This window comes from Enoplosus armatus, chromosome 19 (assembly GCF_043641665.1).
Source record: "Enoplosus armatus isolate fEnoArm2 chromosome 19, fEnoArm2.hap1, whole genome shotgun sequence".
In the NCBI taxonomy this organism is placed as follows: Eukaryota; Metazoa; Chordata; class Actinopteri; order Centrarchiformes; family Enoplosidae; genus Enoplosus; species Enoplosus armatus.
The window spans coordinates 10,252,099-10,279,764 of NC_092198.1; the positions used below are offsets into that span (position 1 = coordinate 10,252,099).

Consider the following 27,666-nt stretch of genomic DNA (forward strand, 5'->3'; position numbering starts at 1 on the left):
TGTGCAGGCTGGTTCACTAGAATGGCTTACTAGGACACTTGATGGAACTGAGCCATCTATAATGTTGCACCTGTGCTTTTCCTGCTGAGACAAGTCAGCATGTCTGATGTGGTCTATTTCTGTTGTATTTTTTTGTATATTAATAATTTGCTGAATGAAAATAATCATGGTGATGGTGATTTTTAAGGTTGTTAAAAGTGACTGGAAGGAATATATAGATGAAGGTGGTATATACTAATGTGGTGACATATGTGTGACATATTGTGTGTGTGTGTGTGTGTGTGTGTGTGTGTGTGATTTATGTTTTTATGTGAGTTTTATGGTTAGTGTTTTAAAGAGGCGTTCAAAGTAGTATATTTCTCAAAATATAATAATCATCCTTACTCTCTATGATATATTTAAATGTGGACTGGTAAGGACAACCTATTGCTACTTTTATTTTATTTTTCTGTTTACATAATTGTGTATCTAATATTTTCCGTTTAGTGGTCAAGTTAAGTCAACTTTAGCCTAAATAAAAAACCTTCTGCCAACATTTTACTATATTTTTGGAGATAATTAATTTTGGGCTACGTGATTTGTTGAGATTTATTGAGCTGTTTAGTTGGAAATGTAAAATCTAGACACCTGTGGAAAGTCATGCGGTTCAAACATTATGCTAATTTGGAATTCCGGATTTATTCAAGTGAAGTCTCTGGAAACATTCAAATGAATTTTAATGTGATGTGTTATTGTTGTCAGTTGATTATTATGCTAACTAGGTTCTCATGCGCAACCCATGGATTATAATTCTACCCGGAAGCCTGGTAGTGTAGGAATTTCCGGTTACGTCAGGGCGTCAGGACTCCATTAGAGCTGCAGCTGTTTTGAGAGAAACAACAACAAAAACGGGCTAACTGACAGCGCTTCCATAGTGACAGTCCGCTCTGAGCCCGACAACGAGGCCTCAAACCTGGAAGCTTAACCTTCATTTCCCACCCGGAGCTCCGCCGGCTTCTAACCACGGCCGCTCTCGGTGAGGAAACTCTGGCCTCCGCTTCCTCCTCCTCCGACTCGGACACCGGCGGAGCGTCGCCGCCCCCGCGGAAGAAGCACCGAGCCTCGGCGGCGGAGGGAGCAGGAGAGCCCGGGGCTTCAGCAGTTGTAACAGGCCTGTCCGGAGTTGTCTTAGGACTTGCTACACACTCTCCACACTCTCAAGCCACTTCTGCCATCCACTTTAACCGAAGTGTAGTCAACAACCTCAGCAGCAGCATGCAGGCAAACGGAGCAGGACAGGGACAAGAATCCTCAGAGCTCTCCTGCCTTAACAGCGCACAAAACGGGGAGTCATCCTCGGCCGGTGGAACCCACTCCAATGGGCTTCTCTCCAGCACAGACAACGGGAATAGTGTTGGTACCAGTAACGGGTCTGCAACCGCGCCCGGTACGGGGACTTCGGCTGCTTCTACGGCTTCGAGCTCGGAGGTCGGCTCGTTGAAAAAGAAAAAACGACTTTCGCAGGCGGAGGAAGATGTCATACGATTAATAGGGCAACATCTCCACGGACTAGGGCTGAAGTAAGTTTATTCAAAGTCGAGGAAAAACCCACAAAAGCATCTAACGTTAGCGTTGAACATATGAAGTGTAATCTATATTACTGGCGTTTCGCGTGAATCTGCTACATAGCAGCTGGTAAAAGCGCTATTAGTGCGCTTGACAGACACAAACATGGGGGGATGGGGTAGTTAGCCTGTGAGCTCGGCAGTTGGTAGAAAGAAGGGGTCCATCTTGCACAATAACAGTTAGCTTGATTGCTAACAGCACTAGCCTGCGCTGAGGTGGTGTGTCCTGACATTAAACCTTCATACAGACATAAAACACAGTCAAACATTTGGCTGCTTTACAAGTCTGTCGTGAGATGAAGTATGTTTTAGATGCTAATACCGCCATGATGCGTTCATTAACCTTATAGATTTCGCACTGAATAAAATGCATTACATCATCCAACGTTAGTAACGTTTATTTCGAGATCCGCTGACTTGTTATGGTTTGCAGAGCAGAAAATCAATGTCATGGGAATGGAGCAACTTGATTTAGCTTCTTAATTAAGTATACAAGCAGGATTAGGGAGTTTGCAGTGTACATTTTGCGTTTCAAGACTATTACGAAAAAAGAATGCGGAGGAAATGTTAATGTGCGGGTTGTCAACGTAGGTTTTCGCCAGGATGGTTGGTGGTTTTCATCATTTTCCAGCCTGGCTGCCTCGGGAAAAATAACATGGTTTTTGCAAGACCGTGTAGGAGGAACATTAATAGGTCGGCCACACTGTAATAACTATCGTGGTTATGAAAACTGCCCTGGTTATTTTAGTATTCCGAGTGCAACCTTTGCACGTCTTGAGCTGTCATTTCGAGCCAGTCTGTTTATTTATCAAATTAATCACAATTTTATACAGCTACCTCATGAACATGATAACTTTCTTTGTATGTTAATGTCTTTATTTTTGTCTGGGCAATTTGTCAACAGTCGGTCTCAAACAGTGACGTGCATATATTATAGGGCATGTATTTATTTAAAGACAGCAGTCAATACCGTGGGCGACAGTTGGTCCTGAACTGAACAGAATCGGTTGCTTTCATGGCGGCTGAAGAATGCGCTTTCTACCAGCTGTGTTAGATGGAAGCGCTGTGTTTGAATCTAATTATAGCATAGTGGGCTTTTCAAGAAATGTATGTCTCCTCTTTTCCAAATTGGCTGTGGTAGCCTCTGTTGGATAGCTAGACATCCGCAGATCTCTGGTATCCAGCTGAGGAAGTGCAGCTGCCATTACAAGGCATTATAAAAGATAGCCTAACATCGCAATGTTTACAAAGAGGGTGGGTCAGGGGGGATACATGGCATTGCCTGGTATGAAACAGAGCCCCTACGTTTCAGCTGGGGAAATGCAAGAGAAATCAGTATAGCAGCCAGCTGGATGAGAGGCTCAACACAGAGCTGCTGCGCCACTCCATTGATACCTGAGAATGATGTCATCATGCTGAAGGTGTCAGCCACCCCCATCCCACAACCCACTTTCATGATCGCACACACACGCATCTCAGCAGACCTGTTTGTGGTGGTGGTGGTGGTAGTGGAGGAGTGCGTTTAGCAGAGAGGTGGTGTTTGGACAGATGGTCATGGGTCATGGTTGACAGGCTGAGAGGATGATGTCAACCGCAGTGGAAGCTCGCTTCATGTTAGCGAACCTCACACAGTCCACAAACAATGCTCTGCTGACACAACTGCTCTGGGCTGGCCTCCTCCAGACATTGATGGCCATGAAATTGCCTGCATCCTATTGTCAGCCAATGACGTTAATGTTGTCCCTGTGCTAATATTATTGTTGCAGATCTCCCACTTACATATTTGCTATCCTTGTGAACATGGTGAAATGCTATAAGTGATTAGATAATCAAGAAAAGTTGAAACAGCCTAGAAATGCCAATTTTTCAACAACATACTCTGATTTGTCATTATTAATACATTTTAAAGTTGTCCTCTCCTTTCTTTTATTCCATCTGTCTTGTGTCTATATGTCCGACTAACTTTGTCTCTCTCTCTTTCTGTGTGTCTGTAGTCAGACAGTGGACCTGCTGATGCAGGAATCAGGCTGCAGACTGGAACACTCCTCAGCTACCAAGTTCCGCAACCATGTCATGGAGGGGGAGTGGGACAAGGTTGGTCTTGGGTTACCATGGTTACATAATAGCAAGCACTTTGATAGACAGGGAATTGGTGACCTTCCTAGTGATCTGTTGTCCGTATTAGTGCTGCAACTGACTATTTTCACAATTAATCGCAAAAGCAGCAAATCCTTACATTTAAGAAGCTGGAACCAGCAAATGTTTGACATTTTTTCTTAAAAAAATGACAAACGATTAATTGATTATCAAAATAGTTGGCAATTAATGTTCTTTTGATGGACTAATCGATTAAGCAACTAATCTAGTCCATATTGTGCTGTAAGATGAAGAGCTTGTATGGTCAAGACACCAGCAGACATATAAATTTACGGATCATCTCATTTGACTTATTGCAAATATGATTCCTGTTAGAAATTGTTGAAGAAAGCATAAGCAAAGTGCTGAAAGCAGTATGCATTTGGGCTGCAGTTGCAGAAGCTCAGCAAATTATTTGTTACATATCGTAAAAGTCTTATACACATTCCTGACAAGTACCAATTAAACGCTCTTCTAGACCAATAGATCTTGCTATTAGGCTGTTATTTGACTGTGGAACTGGCAATTTTAGGGCACACTCTAACTATAACCGTCAAGCACAGAATTCATGTATTTTGTGTCATGGATTGTATTTGTCAGGGCAATATTTCATCTGCTTAAAATGATTAAATATTGAGAGCTCAGGGAAAATCTGACTTCTGGTGGTTGAGAAGAATGTTTGGTCAGTCAACTGGTCTTGAATTTTTAAGAGTAAATGGTAAAATAAAACTGCTCATTACTATTATGCCTACTGCAAAGTCTAGCAAATCATTTTCTGTCATTTTTATAACAAAATAACAAGGAACATGCCCCATTATGTACTCATTGTTATATTAAAATATCAAACTGAAGGTTCATCAGAACACCAAAAGCATGCCAGAGCATTACTGCCGGATGTTGAGGGCTCCATTAGGCCCGGTAATGTGGAATTTGAAAACATTAGGTTTATATTAGCACATTTTATGGAGTTTTCATGTAATTTGTTTTTAAATCACACTCAGCGGTATTACCCTGTTCTCACTGCTAACTAACTCACCGTTTTAGAGCTGAGGCTTATAGAAGCACACATCTTATTAAAAATGGCCTTGTGAATCTTCTGGAACCGATGTCAGAACTGCAGGATGGGAAAAAAAACACCAGCCTTGAGCCAAATGGTGGCACATTTTTGGATGTGGTAGGTTTGTACTCTCTACAAGCCAATCTGCAAACCAGCCACTCATTTGACTTTTGTTTTGATTCCAGAAGTCTAGTTTTTTCTACTGGCAAATAGTAAAAGAGGCCTGTATTTTTTGAGAGACATAAATGTGTTATGTTGTTTTTTACAGATATGATCGCAGCATGTAGACATCAGCTTCATTGTTAAAGCCTCAGTTTACTCATCTTAAACAAGAAAGTGACTATAAGATCTGTGTTACTGCTTATATGATTAGTTTTTTTTTGTGTGCACGCATGGAAACTGCTGAGCTAACCATTTCTCTCTCTGTCTCTCCCCTCCATCACCCTCCCTTTGTTTTGATCCAGGCTGAGAATGATCTCAATGAGCTGAGAGCACTGATGCATTCTCCCAATGCTATTGTGGTAAGCTCCCCTTTCCCAGACCTGAACTGGGCTGAATGACAGCCAGTCAGTTAGGAGGCACGACTGAAGGTTCTCGAATGGTACCTTTTTTTTTTTTAAAATGCAGGTTTGCATTGCAATGCAGGCTCTTGTTGTGGAACACTGAAAGCTAAAATGTTCTGGATGACTAATGGAACCCACATTATATTTAGGGTATGGGTGCATGATTCTGTTGTTTTTAAGCAAAATGTGAGTCGACTTTGCAAGCATGATTTTTTTTTCTTGGTCTTTTAGTTTGTGGTTAGATTGATTAAAACTAATAGGCACATTTTTGTTGATTTGATGTATGTATTTCATAAAACTAGAGCTCTACTGATTGGCGGGGCTTGCTGATATGAGCTGATATTAGGCTGTTGCAGATATATCGTATTGGTGTGTATGGCAGTAGATAGACAACAAGAAATTACACTACAAAAAATAGTTTAGTAACAGTTCTTCATTATTAACACTTGGGAGTTTATTAAAAAACAAAACAAAAAAAACAACTAGATAGATAGATAGATATGTTCATTTATGGTACGTGTTTATGTAAAACAAAAATGCTTATTAGCCAATATAGCTCAGATATCAATGTCAGATTTAAAAGATAGTTTAATTCAGATGTTACTGCAGTATAACCATAGCTGTGTTAAGGAATAATGGATGGTGGAAAGATGGCTTCAGGGGCATCCTTGGAATAAACGTAAATATAACATTTTTCAAAAAACTTGAAATTGGCAGTTTGATTGATGTCTGTAAGTCTTCTTGGATTATTTCTTGTTAATAGAAAATGATAAAAGTACATGTATTGTATACTAGCCATATGGTACACTGTGAAGATTTGTATGATAGTGCATACTTTACAGTATGGAAATGGGAAATGGGACTTAGCTCCGGCTAATTAGCTCCAGCTAGCTTGCAAATTAGCAGACAAGATGAGCTTCAAAAATGGTCCCGCGTGTCTCAGCCAACTGCCATTACCAGTTGAGTTATTGAGATAATGGCTGTAGCTGTTGATTTTCAGCTGTATGTGCAATGTGGGTAGCCATTTTAGATCTTGAGTTGTTGCAGGTTAGTGTTGTCATTTTCAACGTGACTTTCACTGCGGCCCTAGAAGGCAGTTACCTCATTTGACAGGCCTAGTTGGGAAGTTAGGAGATGTCTGTGTGGGTGGATGTTTTCTTGAATTTATGTGTAGTAGGTTTAACTGTGCTTGCACCGGTTGTCAGAGCTGCAGCTCCTACTGCATACCTCAGATAAGACAGAGACTCTTAGAAGCGACTGGTAAACACTTGCCAGTGGTCAGTATGAAGGAAGTAGGCTATTGATGTTGATTACCATATGTCTTTGGCACATCTATGAATATGTTCTGATAATGAAAACATATGCAATATGCTACCACCATTTTGAGTTTTAATGACATAGATTTCATATGGGGATCTCTTTTTATATATATATGGTGGTTTATTTGTACGGGCTGCACCCCTAGAAATGTTAAGCTTTTTATGCCCTTCTATAGTCATGCAGACCAGCTGCTGTTGGCTCAGTGGTTGAAATCGCTTGCTATCAATGTCAAAGGGAAACCTGACGCAGTAGTTTAAGAATATTTGTCATTCTTTTCTTTCGGTCTCTTTTCAGTTTTTATAAAGTATCTCCTCCGTGCCTGTGTCTCTCTTCTTCTCCTCAGCGTATGAAATTCCTGCTGCTGCAGCAGAAGTACCTCGAGTATCTGGAGGATGGCAAAGTCCTGGAGGCTCTACAGGTGCTCCGGGGAGAGCTGACGCCACTCAAGTACAACACAGATCGCATCCACGTACTTAGCGGGTACAGTTACAAATCTAATATTGCATCTGTCCCTTAGCAGTCATCAGACAGTTCACCCCGTCTACACAAATACACACCTACAAACAGCTATATACCCATTTAGTTCTGTAATTAATTATTTAAGTAGTCTTCAATGTTGTCACACAGCTACGGTTTATCAAGTTACACAATAAATTGTAGGGTAGGATGCCTCTTTTTTTGTAGAGATGTGTATTTATCTTGAATAGTCAAGGAAAGTGTGACTATTGACAGTAATAATGAGGCCTTTAAACTAGTTTCAGTTATCACCCCTGATGTTTTTAGTCTTGTGGATTGCTTTCACTGCATGTTAAAAATCAGTGGCTTAGATTAATATTCCTCAATGATCTTGAGTTTGTTATTAATTTGGTTCATTACTATAAATGCCATAAATTTCTTCTGACATACAGTTCAAGAGTGTCAGTAGTTATAGGATCATTTAATCAATGGTCCGATCAATGCATAGTGCCCATGTTCTCAGCAAACACACTCCTCTGATCCATTACCTAATCAGTTAGTGTGCATTGACCACTCAACACTGCCTGCAAGCCTGTTTGGCTTAACAGTCACTCAATCAACAGAATCATTTATTGATCTGTCACTTGTCTTAGCTCAATCAGTTGGCTGTGTCCAAATGTGTCCTTGGCTGTCCATTCGTTCCTCAAACAATACCTGTGTTTCCTCATTTTAGGTTCTACAGCATATTATATTTCTCACATCACAAGTTTCATTCAACAGTTGTTTTTCTTTTGCATTAAATCTGTACTGTAATGGGTTTAGTAATAGTAGGAACTGAAGTGACCCTAATTGTCACGGATTCCCACCATACTTATCGCTATTTTGTGACAGGTATAACTATTTTGGGTTGTATTTTTATTGTACTGCTCTTACTTGTATGTTATTATTTCTTGTGTATGTTGTTTTGCTTGAGCCGTGTGCTTGTGTCTTCCTGCAGGTACCTAATGTGTAGCCATGCTGAGGATCTGAGGGCCAAGGCAGAGTGGGAGGGCAAGGGCACCGCCTCCCGCTGCCGACTGCTGGACAAACTACAGAGTGAGGAGACTATGTCTATACAGTGACCATGTAGAGCTAACACACATATTGCAAGACTACAACGCTACTACACGCATAACCCATATGCTGCTTTTATCTCTCTCTTGTAGCATACCTGCCACCTTCTGTGATGCTGCCCCCTCGGCGGCTGCAGACCCTGCTGCGGCAAGCAGTGGAGCTGCAGAGGGACCGCTGCCTCTATCACAACACCAAGCTGGATAGTAGTCTGGACTCGGTCTCTCTCCTCCTCGATCATGTCTGCAGCAGGTTGGTGCTACACAGCTAGCATGCTGCTCAAGCCCCTCGAGGCTCGAGAGTTATATATATAGTTGTGATATTTAAGTATCATTTGACCTGTTGTTATTGTAGATCTATAATGTTGAGGCAGAGGCACTGAAAGTCTTGCTTTGTGTTTCCAAGTCTCAACTCATTTACCCTCTTTTTATGTCTTGCCCCTGAGCATCTTACTATCCTACTGTGGCTGCACTACTCTTGTTTTTACCGTATTTTCTCCCTCCTATCCTTGCCCTATATTATATATTTGATTTGACTGTGTGATTGGAACATGTTGAGATATAGACAATATGAGGTAAGATTTGCTGACTTACACAACAAAGATTTTAACCTTTGGTCTTTCTCCATGTCACAGGAAGCAGTTCCCATGTTACACCCAACAGATCCTGACAGAACACTGTAATGAAGTGTGGTTTTGCAAATTCTCAAATGACGGCACCAAACTAGCCACCGGCTCCAAAGACACTACTGTCATAATTTGGCAAGTGGACCCGGTGAGTGTGAAAAATGCCTAAATAAACGCATGCTACCTTTTTTTTTATGATTTAGTCCACAGCTAAAATGACCCTGCAGGAAAGTAGCGGTCAGGGCTTTTACATTTGCAGGCTTGGCATTTTTTAACATGTATCTTACAGTCACTACTTTCATGCTAAACCCTTATGTGCATATTTTAAGCATATAAACACATGTAGCTCTGTGAGGCACTTTTGTGTTTTGATGTCTTCATCCTATCTATTGTGTAGGAGAGCCACCAGCTGAAGCTGCTGCGGACCCTGGAGGGTCATGCATACGGTGTCTCCTACTTAGCCTGGAGTCCCGATGACACCTACCTGATCGCCTGTGGACCTGACGACTGCTCTGAGCTGTGGCTCTGGAATGTTCAGGTGACATTTCCACTTGCAAGCTTCAGACCCCACCGTTTTTAGCTTTAGCTTATAATCCCATACGTGTGAGGCCTCTTAACCAGCTGTTTCCATATGCCAGCTCCTGTTTTTGCATGTGAACATGATGAAAATTTGTACAAAAGCCTTGATCAGTGATGTCAAAGACTTGCGATGTCGCATTCAAATTCAGTAAACAAGTGGGAAAGAAATCATCTCCCATAGATACTGTGTAGGCTGTGTGTACTCAATGACCTCTCCTCTGCTCTCATCTCTTCCCCTCCCCTTTCTTTTCTCTCTATTCACCCCTCCCCCACTCTTACTTAATGTTTCTTTTCGCTGTCTCCCTCCCCCCCTATTTTTCTCATCCTCCTCTGTTTTTCCACTATCTCTGTGCCATTCCCTTTGGTGACCAGACGGGGGAGCTGCGGACCAAAATGTCCCAGTCCCATGAAGACAGTCTGACCAGTGTGGCCTGGAACCCCGATGGCAAACGCTTTGTGACTGGAGGACAGAGGGGACAGTTTTATCAATGTGTAAGTGAATGGATAGTTTTTCCGCTTTATGATAATAAACCGTAAATTAACAGTATTACAGTATTGTTTTCATGCTTTATTTGTCCATTTTCCTCTCAAGAATGATGTATCTTCTCTGTAATCATTATCTGTATTCAGTCAATTCTGAATGCCTGGTGTGTTTGAAGGTGAAAGAGGTTTTGCAGGGGAGGGGGTTAAAGAAAAGGGAGAAGTACGTGAATCATGGTATAAGTATAGCAGCTGTTGTGTTGCGCTGACCTTAAACAGGCAGCTTAAAGATAACTGATTTTCCAGCCATGAACCAGATGAACCCATAAAGATGTGTCACATTTTGTTGGGAAGATGGTTTATGTGTCTATCTATGTGTGTTGAGCAGGTCTGTGTGTGGTTGATAATGTATGTAAATGTTAGTATGTTTAGAAATGAAAATTTGAACTTATTTCACATTTATTTATTTCAGACATTTTAAAAAGCTGTCAAACTGCAGAAGTGGCTCAGAAATAAGTAGAGTAGAAATGCCAAAATGTACAGCTATTTAATTGGTGTTGTGTGTGACAAACCATATTATTCTAAAATAGATAAGCCTATATTTGCCAGTAATCCACTATCAAATCACATGTTGAGAGGAAGGAAAACATTCAGTATCCTCTTGTTAAATGAGGTTGCTATGCTCTACTATGCTTAGTGACTATGATGGGTCTGCTGTCTGTGTTGTCAGGACCTGGACGGTAACTTGTTGGACTCCTGGGAGGGCGTGAGAGTGCAGTGCCTGTGGTGCCTGAGTGATGGCAGAGCAGTGCTGGCCTCGGACACCCACCAACGTATCCGGGGGTACAACTTTGAGGACCTTACAGACAGAAACATGTATGTGTCAGACCTAATAGTCCCTGTGCTTGTTTGACATCTCCCTGACCTGTGTGGGTGTGCAGGGCCTTTTAATGTTGTTGTAGCTGTCATATTGTTAATACATACAGTGCTACTCAGAGGTTTGGGCCCACTTCAGGTTTAGTAGATATGTATGTACTGTACTTTCAGTGGAGTTAATGTTTTCTTGTAGCACAACAAATTGTGCAATAAGTCAAGGTCTGTCCAAATGTTTGCATACTATTGAATTGTTAGTATCATGTCCTCAAGATACCAAGATTTTCATATCAGCTAAATCTTTGTATATTTGCATTGTTCAATACGGTGCCTGACTGCCTGCGTGTTGTTCACATGTCCATTACAGAGTTCAGGAGGACCACCCTATCATGTCTTTTACTGTTTCAAAGAACGGAAGATTAGCTTTGTTAAATGTAGCAACTCAGGTGAGCTTTTTGTGACCAACTCCACCATTATCCATGTCAGTTTATTTGCTGAGAAATACTATGCAGGACGTTTTCAGTAGTTACAGGTTGTTCTTCTGCAACCTTTTTGTAGGGAGTACACCTGTGGGACCTTCAGGACCGGGTGTTGGTGAGGAAGTACCAAGGTGTGACCCAGGGCTTCTACACCATCCACTCCTGCTTTGGAGGACACAACGAAGACTTCATTGCCAGTGGCAGCGAAGGTACAGTCAGAGAGCACTGCAGAGTCAAATATGAGTGGTAATAATACCATGGCTGTTGTTCTTGTGATTAACTGTAGTACTTAGACTGCCCCCTGGCCTGCACTGTAAGCCTTCTCTCAGTGTGGCGTGATATGGTGCAGATTTATGGTGATCTGAGTAATATCTTTACTTCCTGTTGTGCAGGATCACTGCTGATTTAGTGCAGTTGTGTTGACTCATATAAACAGACTTGACAGAAATCCTGCTTTGGCAGTGATTGTTCAGTGACTGGCTTTTCTCTGTCTTCCATATTTGTGCTCTAATCTTTAACAATTATCCGTGTGTTCTCATATTTCCTTTTGTGTACTGAATATATTTCCCACCACCTGTTTCGTTGCCTTCGTCTTCATCCCTTCTCCACAGACCACAAAGTGTACATCTGGCATCGGCGCGGTGAACTTCCCATTGCTGAGCTAACAGGCCACACACGCACCGTTAACTGTGTGAGCTGGAACCCGGCCATCCCAGGACTTATGGCTTCCGCCTCAGATGATGGCACAGTGCGTGTCTGGGGTCCTGCGCCCTTCCTTGACACACAAGAGGCGGACGGACTCAACGGTAATAGCCATATTTGCAAATATATTTATTTGTTCTCTTCATATTTTACAGATTAAGAGAACAAAGATTTTTCTGTTGCTGGTCCCTAGTATTGTTACTGCTTAGTTTCTACTACTTATTTAGTCATTGCAGCTTTATGTTGACTATTTAAAACTTGTTATGTAAAGAGTTAGGGGAGAGCGTTGAATGTTCTTGAATTACAAGGTGTTACATCTCTATATTTAACTGATCTCTTTTTGTTTTTTCCTCAGAGAACTGCAGTAACATGGACAGTTGATGGTCACTGTATGGACCAGATGACATCTCTCTTTAACAACAATCCAAGAATCCCACAATAAAACAAAATCCAAACGGGCGATTAAAATCTAACACCGACCCTAAAGCAACAAACCGAAGCCACCAAGACAAAAGAGAAAAACAAAAGTGAGAAAAAATTGTCTCCTGACTGGCCTAGACAAAATGGTGGAGTTGATGACGGACAGTCTGAAAATTCAGGTCCTCATCCACAACCTGATCCTGACCCAGAGGAAAACCAGTCAGTACCAGCGGGATACGACCGCCATCCACTGGTGAGCTGTAACAGCTGTTCTCCTCCTCCAACTGACCCTTCTTCCCCCATCTCGCTGTGTGGTCATTGGCCATGCCAGGTCCTCTCAGAGTTTCCCTGGAAACCAACTTCCACCTTGAGCTTGGAGCACATCAAGTCCCTGTGATGCCTCCAGAGAGACACCGCAGACCAGCCGTCTACTCATTGGACTACATCTGTCTGCCTGTTTGTCTCTCATATTACCTGTATAATGTCTCCATGGACACAGGTGGGGTGTTGTTGGGGGAGGATGGTGCATAGGGGGGATATAGCAACTCTTCTGTATGTATTTTCTCCTCTTCCCCACTCTCTTGCTATATTCTTCGCATTCGATCTGCTGGACAAAGGCTGAAAACCCACCATAAAAAAACGCTGACCGACCAGCTGACAAAGAACACACAAAAAAGGCTATGCTAAATGTCGGATTTTTTTTATGATAGTCATAGCGTAATTCTCATTTAAGAGGTGAATCTTAGCTCAAGTAGTTCCCGTGGAAAGCTTTTGCGTGAAGATTCCACTTTCTGTTTCTTGACATTAGGAAAACAAACTTTTTATTCCTTAATTTAACTTCTAACAAGGACAGTTGCTGTAATGTTTCCAACTGACAGCCCCCCCCAAACCCCCTCTGTCAAGCTAGCTACCGCACAACTCCATTACATCTGCCTAAGGGGGGAAGGACAGAGGGATTCACAGGTCACACATCAACGGTGAGGGGGTCAGACGTTGGTGCGGTGGGGTTTCCTCTGTCAGGACATGTACTATGACCTTTCTCAAAAGACATGCTTTCAGATGTGAAAGAGTTCAAGTGCAACTCGGATTGCACGCCAGTGACTGCTGTCCCTCCTCTGTGTGTGTGTGTGTGTGTGTGTGTGTGTGTGTGTGTGTGGTTGTGTGTGTGTGAGAGTGAGTAAGTGAGAGAGCGGTTATGCATGCACACATTAGTGTGAGAGTTGACATTTGTGGGTGCAGGCTTAATTGGTGAGTGTTTTTGTATGTGTGCTCAATTCACACCAGCAGAAGACCCCCCCCCCTTCCCTTCCCTTCCCCTATGCTCCTAATCCCATAGTAAAATTGTAAAGAGGATTTTAAACCAATTCTAAGTTATCCAAAGCCCCATAGGGACCTCTATCTGTGGAACAAAGAATACTTGAGAGCCATTTTGTAAAAGAAAACCTTTTCTTTAATCTGGGGCTTTAATTTTTACATTAGAATTTTTTTCTCCTTACCATGTGGCATTCAAACAGCACTGAGTTATTGGCAGTGAATCAACTTTGTGGGGAAAAGAAAAGGAAATAAAAAAAAAACAAAATAGCAATTTGAATGAGGCATGTTTCAAGAAGCTGTAAAGTGTTGTGTTATTAGCAAAGGGTCATTTCATATGAGAAGTTAAATGATTGTAATTATTGGATGAGTAGTTAGCACGGGAAAAGGCACCAATAACCAGATCCACTCTCTGAGCCCACGGTGTTAGGGAGGCACTCCTAACACACACACACACACACAAAATGCCTTCCTGTTCATACAGTTGCACACAACCCTTCAGTATGTCTGACACCCCACCCCCTCTCCTCCACTGCACTTTGAGTGCTCTCTTGCACCTACTGCAACGGCATTAAATCCATAAGGTTCTCATAGCCTTATGGTCACACTTGCCGTTCTGATGGCTTAATAGGTTACATTGGCAAAGACTCAAAACCCTAACAGGAGAATGCTAAAGGAATTGAGCCCTCACTATGCCTCTATGCACCCAAAATCAGTGACTGATTATCTATAGACATTATAAAACTGAACCTCGCAGATGTAAGGCATAGCAGCCTCATCTCGAGGGCACCACTCTCGGAGCTTAGAGAGAATTCAGCATTAACACCCCCTTTTGCTCTCCAGCCAAGTTATTCAGTGGTCAGTGCACCATTCAAAGCTTTCTTCCTCCCTTTTTTCAGGGTATGTAATGACTATTTGCTACAAACTGATATACAGTAAAACATGTTTAAAATCAGTGCTTTTCTGTCTGTTTTTATTGAACTTTTTTGTTACTTCAGTTTTTTGTTGACATTATATCATTTTTGGTTGACCTCTATCCCTGTATGATCATATTAAAATATAACCAGACATTTGGAGTCCTCTTTTTTTTTGGTAGTCTTTATAACCCCGGTTATCTTTCTTTTGTATTTTTTTTTTTTTTTTTTTTTTTTTGTTTCTTTGTATTCATTTTATCTACCACTACTATTACAAATGAATATGCACAGTAACACCCATGCCAATTGGAGTGGGAAGAGTTTTTAGGAAGTGTGTTACCTACAATCAAATCAGGTTTGAACTATCCACCCCTCGCCTTTTAAGAGTTTCCTCCATGTGAAAATCTACTTTATCGCATGTCTGTGTAATTGACCGAAAGCTCTCTCGGTGTGCCATTGTTGATCGGCGGTTGTCACTTACCCTTATCAAAGCCAAATCACGTGAGGCACACTGGTGTTTTCTCTAGGTTACGTGTGTCATGGTCTAATATGTACACTCTGGAAACCTCTATCTCAACTCCTGGATTGCAGAATGGACTCCTCCTCCCACACCAACATTATTTCAGAAGACTCGAGGCAGATCGTACACACTAAGAACCCAAATAAGAGTTTCAGTAAAGCCCATCATTCACCTGCTGGTGGCAAATGCTATGTCTGTATGCAACCTGGTGTCTACTCTTCTTTTGTCTGAGTTTACCGAGGGAGTTGTTTCTGATTTAACTATGTCTTATTTCTCTCTCAGAGGTGATGGTGGTGGTGCTGGGTAGGGGCTGGGTGGGGAATACTAAGGGCTTACTGTAGCATCTCTAAGCTTCTTGGGCTAGGGCGGGAAGGGGTGATGTGTGGCTTTGCGTTCAATGTGTTATTTACAAAAGTGATTGTACTGTTTTGTATTGTTGTGTAGGAAAAGTGTTATGTATGCATATTTTCAATAAAGCATTCAGGGTTTTGAAAAAAAAAATAAAACAGGCCCATGGAAGTTTGATGGGGCAAGAGATTGTGACGGCCCCGAGAACAAAGTTACAGACACCCAGAAAACTCATCTCTCCCACCCTTTAACACAGAAAGGGGATCCAGGTTGGACCTGAATCACTGCTTTTGGCAAAGCATGTGTCACAGGGTCTGTTGTGGAAAACACTGGTTTGAACTTCTGTCAAAATTCTACTTTGTATTCAGTCATTTATTTCTTGAAAGCAATGTCTGGAGCCAGGCCATCTGGTGAGAGGCTATCTTCAATGCCATTAGGAATAATAACAACAATTGCCAATAAAGTGACGTTATTTTGAGTAAGCCTTGTCGTTGGCTGTACGTTTCTATACAAAATTTGCCATTTACTTTAGGAAGTAGGTGCACAAGGCATGGGTGCTGGTAAAATGTGTGAGAATATCTTCTTTGGGATTCCAATGTGTTCAATATTAAAAATATAAATGAATTATGAACTAAATAATCATATGAATATAGACAATATATAATAAAACCATAAAATTGTGAAATAATCCAACACAATTTGGTTGTTGCTTTGCAGACAACATAACTGGCTCTGCCCTGTCTGTCTTGATTGACAGATAACGGCTTTGTGGTGACAAGTGGTATTATGAAATAAATATAAAAGAAGAACTTGGAAAAGGGACCTTCTGAAATAAAGATTGCTGGATTGAAATAAAAATGACCTGCCATAAACTCTGTTATTGGGGGGGGGAGTGAAATAACATTTCATAATAACGAGATGGATTTTTAAAATGCACTGGATTATTTCACTATTTCATGATTATATTATATTAAATATTTTGTGTCTATTAATTCATACGATTTTTTTTATTCCATTCCATTTATTTAAATTAGACCACTGTGGGTCTATCTGGAACATCAGACTCACTGCATCACCTGGTGTATGTTTCTAAGTCTAGACGACAAAAACTAAACATTTAGCCAAATATTAAATTTACTGCAAATAAAAGATGAAAATAAAATAATAATAAATACAAAGGCTTGGTTAACCTTAAACATTTACACTTCACTCAGATCTGACTATTGCAGGTACGGGTATAGTGAATGGTGAGCTGGAAAACTTTCAAATTAGCCACAAAAATCAGGTGATCCAACTTCAAATCCTGCTGCAGTTTATTCCACCTGAGTGGAGTAAAACATTCAGTAAAAAAGGCCTTTTTACTGAGCTCTAGGCTGTGTTGAATAAAGGACACTCCTGACATGTAGGAAAGCATTTTGCCTTAATGAATATGCAGTTAGAGTGCAGGTCTCAGTGATATAAACATCATATCCAATGTAGAATAATGGATGATATGGGTTTGTTTTGCTCCATCTGAAGGGGGAGGGGCGTCTAAACTGACGTCATCCTGCTCCGCCCACCCCCCTCTCTCTGTCTCTCTCGCCCTCTCCGCCTCACCGTCTGGTCCAGTGTCTAGAAGCCGAAAACAGAGCAGCATTCAGGGGTCTAACTGGCTGTCAACCGAGCTCCTACGGCAGTCATGGCAGCGCCGTTAGCCCACTTCGACGAGGACTGGCAGGACTTTAACGAATTCAAGCCGTCCTCGGCGTCGGCCGAGCAGCTGGACCAACTGAACTCCAATGTGGGCGATTCGTCGTCGGGCCTAGACGATTTCTCAGACCTGGACAACAGTTTCTCCGGGGAGATCTGCAGCTTCAAATCGATGGAGGACCTCGTCCATGACTTCGACGAGAAGCTGACAGTGTGTTTCCGAAACTACAACACCGCGACGGAAAACATAGCCCCCATCAAACCCATCACAGAGGATAACCACTTGAAAGATGACGAGTGAGTGGGCATTTTATGCGGGTTTTTATTTACGCTAACTTTTAATCTCTTAGCTAGCTAGCCACTTTAGCCTCACCAGGCTAACCTAATGTTGATGCTACCCAGTGAGGGAATGTTAGCTTAGCTGCAATCAGTGTCGTCCAAAGTTTATCCAGCTAGTGCATGTTTGTTAAACGAGATTATACTTTCTGTCGTATTATAACAAAATGTGTTCCATCTGTTTCATTATTTTCAATTTACACTCTTGAATTTAAGTTGACATTCAGAAGAGGAGAAGCAGCAATACGTTATAGTGTCGCAAATGACAAATACATTAGATTAACATATTTTGAGTGTTTGGTCTTTGAAGGGACGAGTCAAAAGTTTGTATTTTTCTGCGTTAGTGATGTTGCTTGTGTTTGTTTGTGTGTGTGTGTGTGTGAGAGGGAGAGAGAGGGGAGCGATCATGCCACGTTACCAATACTTCATTTCATGCTAGATTGGTTGATTCTAGCTATTAAACCACTGATCCATAAAGTGTTATTTAGAGGAAGTGAGTGAGTGGCTGCTGACCCCTGCTCACTTGCTCTTTATCCTGTATTTAAATGACCTTGATCATACAAGACAAAACATTTTGGATTTTTCCCTTGACATTTAGGAGCCCCACTGTTCCCTTTTACTGCAAACAGATACAGCATGTCATGTTTCCTACATGTAATCGTTACTTTCTGAAAAGTTACACTGTCGGCATCCGTCCTTACCACCTTAACAGCCCCTATCTCAGTCGGAGGTCCTCTCAGCTGTTGTATCTCATACACATTCAAATGTCACAACTACACATTCACATGACAACATGTTATTGCTTCCCAGCAGCTAGTCGCATCAATCCCACACATCACTGTAACTGCAGAGCTGTGTAGGCTGCAGAAATCACCCTCCTCTTGCCTTCTGCCTTCTTTTTCTGCATGTAACATTGCAACACTGTGACACTGTTAGATATAATCACATAATGTATGTTTGTATTATGTGCCTCCCCTGCTTTACCAAAAGGGAACATAGTCATGCATGCACATGCCCACACAAAAGTGTTGCTTCTCCTGAATCTTGGACCTAACTGAACTAGGACTTGAATATTAAGTTTGTCACCTTAGACAGTGTTGCCCTATGTTATCACTCATTGTGTAATTGGTTAACAATATAGACCTATATTGTATACCAATATATTTCATTAACAGGGTTGAAAAGTATACAGTTTTTGAAAGCATAATGATGGCAGACGCCACCAAAAATGTCAGTCGTCATCAGTATAACACACACTTTAAAAAGCAGTGGTTTAGGGCTGCAACTAACATTTTTTTATTTGAGCTTTTTTCTGTTTATGTAGCTTTTTCTTGCTTTATGTTATTGTAAATTGAATATCTTTAGGTTTTGGACTGTTGGACTAAACAAGACATTTTGTCAAGACGTCATCTTGGACTCTTGGGAATTGCAATATCCAATTTTTTCACATTTCATAGACCAAATGAATGAGTAAACGAGATTTGCAACAGTTGCAGTGCTAATTGGCTAACCTGCTGATTATTTTCTCGATTGATGGATTCATTGTTTATTGGTCTCTGAAATATATTCAAACTGCTTTCTTTGTTCATCCAACATTCAAAAACCAAAGGATATTCAGTTTACTGTCACATCTGACAAAGAAAGCAGCACTTTTCACATCTGGAACTAGTGTTTGTTGGGTATTTTTGCTTGAAAAGTGATTTTAACGACTAATCCTTTATCAAAATTGTTGCCAATTACTCGTTTCAGGTGTATGAACTAGCTAGTGTATTAACATCATGCTAGCTAATTAATATTGAATCTAATATTTGATCAATATCTAGCAGGTTACGTCACAGATATCAGCCAGTCACTTGGACATGAGAGCTGAGGACTTGTGACTGGACTCAAACAAGGACATTGAGCTTTTAGTTGGACATTTTGTAACTTATCTGCGACTTTGCCGCACACTGACAGTCGTAAATGCAGTAGTGGAGAGCTCCTAACAGCAAAGAGTAGGAACAGTCTTGCATTTAATGGTGCTCTAAATGTTTATGGGAATGTAGGAAGGCTGGTCAGACAGGGAAAGAAGCATGTGTGTTTGTTGTAGGTAAAGAAAACAGAGGAAGGAGGGAATAGAATAATTGGACAGCAGCCTGGCGAAGCCCAAAGAGCAGTGCCAGGCTCAGTGAGAGTCTTTTCTGGATGACTGCACTTTGCAGGACGTGCCTAGGCGCTTAACAAGTTCTCCAGCAAGACCATGGCTGAGACGAACAATGGGGATGACAGGGAGGAAATGTGTGTGTATGTGTATGTGTGTGGCTTTCGGTGAGATTGAGAAATTGAGAAAAAATGTGCTTGTGCTAAAGCCAAGTCGTGCATGTGGATTATATGTGTGCTCGTGTATGCAAGATAAAACAACATCCGCATAAATATATTCAAGCAAGCAACTGTGACAAATTGGCACAGTGTTGAAGTAGAAACAAGACAATTGGTCCCTTGAAATCTAGACTGGCCTCGTTTTTTAAATGTAAATGCTGTCGGTGAAACGGAAGCTAATGGTGTGTTTTGGCTTTCACGTGCCCGAGACAGTGTCTTAGCTTGAGGCACAACAAATATTTCCTGACAGCCTTTGCCCTATTTAGAATAACCCCTCAACCCCCCCACCCCCCACCCCACTCTCCAAGCTGTGCATGAGCACTTCAGGGAGAAACATCCAAGTTACATAAACACTTTTCTCTGTGTGTGTGTGTGTGTGTGTGTGTGTGTGTGTGTGTGTGTGTGTGTGTGTGAGTGAAAGAAAGAGAGAGAGAGAGGGTATGACGATGCAGAGCTACTCTGACACATGGGTTCACAGCATCCATCCTCGCACTGCTCGCAGCAGTTGGGGCCAGGAATAAAAACACAGTCACTTGCATGTGCGCTTGAATTTTATGTTTCGCTGCACCGATTCAATTTTCTGTCACAGTGTTTGAAAACCTGCATAATGCCTACGATTGTTAGTTTTGTTTCCAACGGGGACCACATGAAAGTGCAGTTTTATTTAGTATTCATGACATTGCATTCACACCTTTTTAATGAAGTCTCCTGAATAAAACACCTACGCAGCATCATGTGTAGAGCTTTACTAACATTGGATGTTTTGTGTCGATACCAACATTTGGCAAAAAAAAAATTCAAGGATCCCTCAAATCTGGTAACCAGTACATTTAAAAAAAAAAAAAGATGTTGGATTTGAGTTGAACAGTAAACTTTGTTTATTGACTCTGCGCCACCATCTGCTCGGCCGTGAAATGTTCTCTGCCAACTTGCACGCTGCAGAGAATTGTAAACAGTGTGTTGGTGTAATGATGACACTGTTTCTAAATCAACCAATATGTTGTCAGCAAACTTTAAAAAAAAAAAGGTCTAATGATCTGAACACACAGTTCTTACATTGTGAGTTTACCATATTCCATATGGACTGCCTGACCTCTGCTTTAAGGTTGAACCATCGTATATGCGTCAATGTTTTTCACCAGGGAATGTTTACTGGGGGTAAATGATGTTTGACTAAGTTGCTGTTGCATTCATTAGAGGTTACAGGCAGCTGCTGTTAGACGCAGCAGCAGGAACACAGTGAGCTGGTGAGGGGGTGGACAGACAGCAGGACGTACTGTAATACTGCCAAGTAATGCTGCATCACAGTAAAAAGAGAAGGAAACAGGGTTTGTCTTATCTACTGAGTTGAAAACTCTTTACTTCCGTCCTTCACTCACAACTTTATTCTGTTTCTCATAACATCATTATTATTATTATTATTCTCCTGTCCTAGTGAAATCATGAACCCCTCTTGCTTCCCTCCAGGGTGTGGAACGCTCTGACAGATAATTATGGCAACGTGATGGCCGTGGACTGGAAGACATCGCACACTCGCTCCCTACACCTGCCCACCCTCAACCTCACTGAGCTCGAGGTACCACAGAGACACACACAAACACACACACAGTTGTTGGTCTAGCGTAATATTTGAAGCACACAGTAAATACACAGGCTACATTTCCTTAATCCTGCTCTGTTGTTGAAATGTCACCTTGCAGGAGAAGAGCCGAGACACAAATGTAAGCAGTTTGCTCCCCTGCCTTCAATCTGCTTAACCACCTGTTTTGTAGTCTCATCCAAGACGTCTCTGTTTCTTTCTCTCCTTCACAAATCTTTCCCCTCCCTCCCCCCACGATGGACAGAAGTTGGACAACCAGTCTCTGGATCTGTCAGACGACGAGGAGCTGAGGGAGCAGATGGATATGCACTCCATCATCGTCTCCTGCATCAACGATGAGCCTCTCTTCACAGCTGAGCAGGTAACTTTTCACGCTCACAGCGGTGTGTGTTGCTCGGTTCTTTTGGAGCCTGTTCTTTGGAAAACTCTTAAAATGTGAACACAGCAGTATGTTGATATATCACAGTTTACATCAGTGTTTTTCCTAATGTTGTAGGATGTTCGGGCGCTAGGAGCGGCCAAGTAAAGAAGTTATAAATCAAAAGTCTGCACTGCAAATTCTATATTTTACGGGAAGCTGCTTTGTTTCCTGTGTTTGGGTCTTTTCATATCTGCAACATACTCACATAATATGCAAATTACTGGTTCGTATTAGGTCATCCTGTTTGTTCACTAATGTTTTCTGCACTCAGCATGTCATAATGTTGTGAACAGTTGCATACACACACAAATACACACAAACGTCAGGTTCTGGTCAGGATATTTCTTCCCGGGATGCTTTTATAAATCTCGTGATGATCTAAAATAGTTTTCAGAGGAGCGAACTACAAACAGACTGATGTAAGTAGAACCAAAATAGCTGAGCTACTTGAAACTGTTGTATCTCTAAACATCTGATAATTTAACAGCATTACAACAGACTCTTGTGCTGAAGTGTCACACATACATTTGGCTTGACCGCATCCGTCCCTGATATTATTTTATGCGTCTTACACAAATATCGGCAGTGGCGAGACACGCAGGTCAGACTGGGAACAAACCTTCACCTGCCATGCTGCTCTGTTGTTTGTTAAAACCAAACAAATGACTTTGATCTTTACATTAACGTGGAACTCTGGCAGGGGAGCAAGTAGCTTACCAGACACCAAACATAATAATATTAGACAGGAAAACACTGTTTCCCTGTGTCAACTGCAATACCAGCTGGAAACACTGCGTCATGTTTGTGTCTGTTTTCTGGGGTTGTTGTTTAGGTGATAGAGGAGATCGAGGAGATGATGCAGGAGTCTCCAGACCCAGAGGACGATGAGAGCCCCTCACAGTCCGACCTGTCCATGCTCTCTCAGGACCTCCACGCCCTGAAACGCTCCGGCTCCAACACCAGCTACGAGGACAGTGAGTGCCACTGTGCTCTGGGTTACATTTACAACAAGAGAATGGATAACATAAAGCTTTTAATGGCGTTGTGCTCAGCCCCCTTGTGAGACAGCAGTGCTTTCTCACACTCCACTGCCATTCGACAGTTATCTCAATCACTTAATGAGGTGTGATCAGTCGCACAGTCTGGCACATGAAGAAACAGCCACACAGACATGCGCACATTCTTATGTAATGTGCAACAAATACAAACAGACAGCAATTACGTTGTTCCTACATGTTATATAATCAACAGCATATATTTGGCTTGAACACAAGTTTTGGTGCAGACTGGTGCAGACTGTTTGCCGTGAGGCTATAGATTTAGTTTTAGATATCTGCATATATTAACTACAGTATGTGGTGTGTTTTGCATAATGAGTGTCACAAAGTGTGACTGAGCTGGTTACTCTCACTTTAAATTCACATCACTTCCATCTTTGATCTTTGCCTTTTATACCTTAGGATGCACTTCATTATAATGTCTTTACCGTTGGCATTATAATAAAAGTACATTGCATTTTAAATGTACTTTAGAGTTACAAACGTCAAAGAAAGCTCTTGTGTATTATAACACAAGACTGGGTCTGGATGCGAACATTTTGTCGTGAATGGATGATACATTTCTGTCTCTCTGATTGTGATCTTGTATATTCAACATTATAATATTTTGTATTTCATTCAGTCAAAATGAGTTAAGTGTCAAACCACCATCCTCTCATGCTCAACAGATCTGCCATGCTTTCACACAACAAATACATAAGTATACTCTACGTCACTTTACTTCTTCCTAATCTGTCTGCACTCCATCCTCAGGGCTGCGTCAGCTGTCTGTGTCTGAGCTGACCGAGACTCTGGAGGAAGTGGAGACGGCCATTCGCCGCTACAGCGAAGAGCTGATCCAGGCTCTGGCCCTGCGAGATGAACTGGATTATGAAAAGGAGGTACTTTGATTTCTTTTCTTTTTCTCTTGTTTTTTCCTCAGCATTACCACAACAAGGCAACAACACAAACTGCATTTGTTTTTCCAAAAATAACCAAATTGTTAAGTAGACTGATAATAATTCCACAGTAATACTTGGTTGTGAAGAAGCTTTTAAATGTTAGAAACTTGATTTGAAGAAAAGCATTTGAACATCTGTTGTGCAGTGAGAACAGACTGCAGCGCTCACATCGTTCTGTAGTCCGGTGACAGAGAGAGAAAGAGAGATGGCAGTGAATCGCTAGCAGTTTTATTTTTACAATTAAATTTGCTTCAATGTCATGACTCTCTCAGTGTGTTTTTAACAGCAGATAAAAATAGACTACATGTATAAATAATACAAAGTAATATAATAAATAATAATAAAGTAATACAAAAAATAAATAACACTTGGATCCTAAAAACCAACATGAATAAAAGAGTTTTCTATTAAAAAAAACAAACAAAAAAACAGGTGAAGAACAGCTTCATCTCGCTGCTGATCGACGTGCAGAACAGACAGAAGGAGCACCGCGAGCTGCTGCGGAAGAAGAAGAAAATCAGAAGTACGACTACAACTGGGCCCAACGGCCAGAGGACGGCCAGCACGCACATACCAGGCACGGTGAGTCATGTGGTGGTGCAGTGTGGGAGGCATAAGCAAAGACAAACACACTGTATGCATGATTATAATGACGATCAGTGAAATGGACACACACACACACACACTCTCTTCCTCACATTATACACAGAAATGCATGATGACAGATCGTTTGCATGCTTTCATACTAGCACCGAGGGTTTGTGCTTTTTCCTTCTTTCCCTTAATGCAGAGGCCTCCTTATCTGTCTTTACTCTCTGTTCTTCCTCCTTCCTCTCACTTCGTGTAGCTCCTCACTCTGGAGGGACTCTCCAATGTCATTCAAAATGGCCTCCGTCAAACTTTTGGCAACACAGGAGGGGACAAACAGGTGCCCCTGCTCTTTCTTTCGACTCACATCCTTTTCCTTTGCAGATATTTTTCTGTCCTTTTTTGTTTTCCCTTTTTACCACCGCCATGTTTGTTTCCTTCTCAACAGCCACCTCTGGCATTTATTTAGCATTTATTTATTCTGTTTTCTCTGGTGGTTGATTTTAATTGTGTCTTTTGCTTTATTTCAGTCGTGCTTTATCCCCTTGTTATTTATTTCATTTTATTTTATCATATTCTACAGCTTTTACGGCCATCTCATCATTTTTTTGGTTTTAAGCCAAGAAGACACTGTTGCATAATCATCATAAACATTTACATTTACTGTATTAAGTCTCTTGACAGGTTGAAACCAACTACCTGTTCCACACAAGCCTGCGCTTACTTTTCATATGTTCTCATGTCAACATCATATTTTATCACCATCTTACAACACTGAAGCTTTTTTTAAGATTAAAGTAGAAGGCAGTAATTGATTTTTATTGTATTTGTGTGTGTTTTTTCATTGTGTCTTACATGATCTTCTCTGTTTCAGTACCTGACCACAGTAATCCCGTATGAGAAGAAAGCTGGCTCCCCATCAGTAGAAGACCTCCAGATCCTCACAAAGAGTGAGTGCACCAACACCCTCACAGAAACACAACAGCTGGACTGTAATGACAAAATTCAATGTGGTAATCTCTGCAGCTAGTTCCAGTGTTAATGTTTTCAAAAGTGCTGCTCTCTCCCCGCTAGTCCTCCACGCCATGAGGGATGACAGCGAGAAGGTGCCTGCCCTGCTAACAGACTACATTCTCAAAGGTAAACACACAGCCGTCAGTTTTAACTGCTTCTCCACACATTTGGTGTCAGTGATGAAAAGCTGAGCAACTTAAGTCATTTCAAGCTGTAAAAAAAAAAAAACTCAAAGCGATGAAAATGGTTCTAACAGCATCTCAAAAGTGACTTATATTTAGAGATGGGTGTCACAGCCAGGTGAGGTTTGTTTGTGTCGGTTCCACATCAGACATCCTGCCCCCTGTTGCTTGAGAGAGGAAGTACAAATTCATTCAAATTCCAGAGAAGCTGATGGTAGAAAGACAGGATGCCATAGAGAAAAGAAAACTGTAGCACTCGGCACAAACATGAATTAAAGGGAGGGGGAAATGCCTTTCTTGCCACCCTTCACTGTTGACCTGTACCTTCCTTGTCTTTCGTCTGTGCTGCATTGTCCTTTGGGTAGCTCTGGTATGAGAGCAGTGGAAACTTGAGGTTTGTGAGGCACTGACACATTAATACAGATTCTTCACCTCCAGCCTTTCTCTTCTGAGCCCCGTCAAACGCCCTCTCTCTCTCTCTCTCTCTCTCTCTCTCTCTCTCTCTCTCTCTCTCTCTCTCTCTCTCTCTCTCTCTCTCTCTCTCTCTCTCTCTCTCTCTCTCTCTCTCTCTCTCTCTCTCTCTCTCTCTCTCTCTCTCTCTCTCTCTCTCTCTCTCTCTCTCTTTCTTTCTTTCTCTCAGTACGTCTTTGTAGTATCACTATCTTCCCCCCTCCTCCACAGCAGCAGCCCTCCCTCACTCGCTCTTCGCTGTAGTGCCTATCGCGCTGTGCGGCTGCACTACACCTGCCCTGAAACACATGAACACACTCATGCACATGATTCCCCTCTACTGCCAGCTTGTAGTAGCAGCTGTCTGCTTCTCACCTGTTTTTTCTTCTCTCTCCTCTCACCCCACATTCTCCCCTCTAGTAGTTGCTCTTCCATCATTTACAGCTCTCCTTCATGTGCCACGGTGGGTATCAAAACAGCATTGAACTGATCTGCTCTTGTCTCCACAGTTCTGTGTCCCACGTAAAGCTAAAGGCGAGCCTCCTGTTTCCAGAACCATTCTGTGGACCATCACAAGAGGGTTCTGGTAATCCAGGAAGAACCTCCATAATGGATTAAAAATCCAACTCTTCCTTCCTTACCTATTTTTCAACACATAGACTTTCTTTCCTCGTGGCATTTTTTTTAACTCTGCCACTGTTATTGCTCCTAAGATTTTAACTCTATATATAACTCCTCAGTCTGTATAGTTCTTCTCATTTGTAATGTTTTAACTTTTTAATGCCTGAGTGCTACGGCCCTGTTATATCCTGACTGCATGATGACTTGTCTATGGATGCCAGTAATCAGTATTAGTCTAAACACCTCCCCTCCTGATGGAGGAATGGAGAAGGGTCAGCGTGTATTTCATTCATCAGCAGGCCCGTGTGAGGGAGATGCAGTTCAATCTGTCTTTTTTGTGAAATGCATTTGCATCCCTGTAGTTCCTGCCTGATGGGGGGGGGGAACAAATCCTGGCTGAATCTCTGAATCTCAAAGTGCCAGGCTGGTCGTGGTACCGAGCATAAATCCTGTTTTTCCTGTCTGGAAACCTTTGCTTTTTTTGTTGATTGATTGCATATAATAATGTCTTGGGGTTGAAAACTCTGCTTGCTTAAGGATCAAAGAGCAAACCCTTTAATTTGAATCCCAAATCATAGACTCACCTGTCTTTGCATGTTGGTTTTGGGTTCATGCTCAATATTTGCAGTTAGCTGAATGTTAAAATGAAATATTTTGTATACGATTTAAGAGAAATTGCACAGTTTTGGGAACTTTTTACTTTTTTGAAAAAGGGAAAAAAGTGTAATGACTTGAGAAAGTAATAGCTGGATGAACAAACTTATAAAGCATATTTTTTTGGAGAAGGGGTTGTTTTTAGTGAGATTAGGGACTTGCCAGTTTTGCAACCACATTTCAACATCGTTTTGTAAATGCTGTCCTTTGACCTCTGAGCCCTCGAGTAGGAACCGCCACCCCCGACAACTTTATCA

General features: G+C 41.6%; 2 protein-coding genes across 2 annotated transcripts; both read left to right on the top strand.

Moving 5' to 3' along the window:
* The first annotated feature begins 948 nt into the window (after nucleotides 1-948).
* On the top strand, nucleotides 949-14,777 carry wdr26b (WD repeat domain 26b). The gene is made up of 14 exons (XM_070925892.1): nucleotides 949-1,559; nucleotides 3,599-3,698; nucleotides 5,262-5,318; nucleotides 7,024-7,160; nucleotides 8,134-8,231; nucleotides 8,342-8,498; nucleotides 8,881-9,019; nucleotides 9,269-9,409; nucleotides 9,823-9,942; nucleotides 10,661-10,806; nucleotides 11,171-11,249; nucleotides 11,362-11,491; nucleotides 11,894-12,088; nucleotides 12,340-14,777. Exons 1-14 carry the CDS (start codon nucleotides 1,255-1,257, stop codon nucleotides 12,363-12,365), a joined length of 1,830 nt encoding a protein of 609 aa, XP_070781993.1. The 5' UTR covers nucleotides 949-1,254; the 3' UTR covers nucleotides 12,366-14,777.
* Nucleotides 14,778-17,156: 2,379 nt separating this feature from the next.
* On the top strand, nucleotides 17,157-26,660 carry fez2b (fasciculation and elongation protein zeta 2b). Its single transcript, XM_070926319.1, has 10 exons — nucleotides 17,157-17,483; nucleotides 21,348-21,456; nucleotides 21,725-21,841; nucleotides 22,734-22,875; nucleotides 23,713-23,840; nucleotides 24,333-24,482; nucleotides 24,748-24,828; nucleotides 25,363-25,438; nucleotides 25,563-25,628; nucleotides 26,644-26,660. The coding sequence occupies exons 1-10, from the start codon at nucleotides 17,176-17,178 to the stop codon at nucleotides 26,658-26,660; spliced, it is 1,194 nt and encodes a 397-aa protein (XP_070782420.1). The 5' UTR covers nucleotides 17,157-17,175.
* The last annotated feature ends 1,006 nt before the right edge of the window (nucleotides 26,661-27,666 follow it).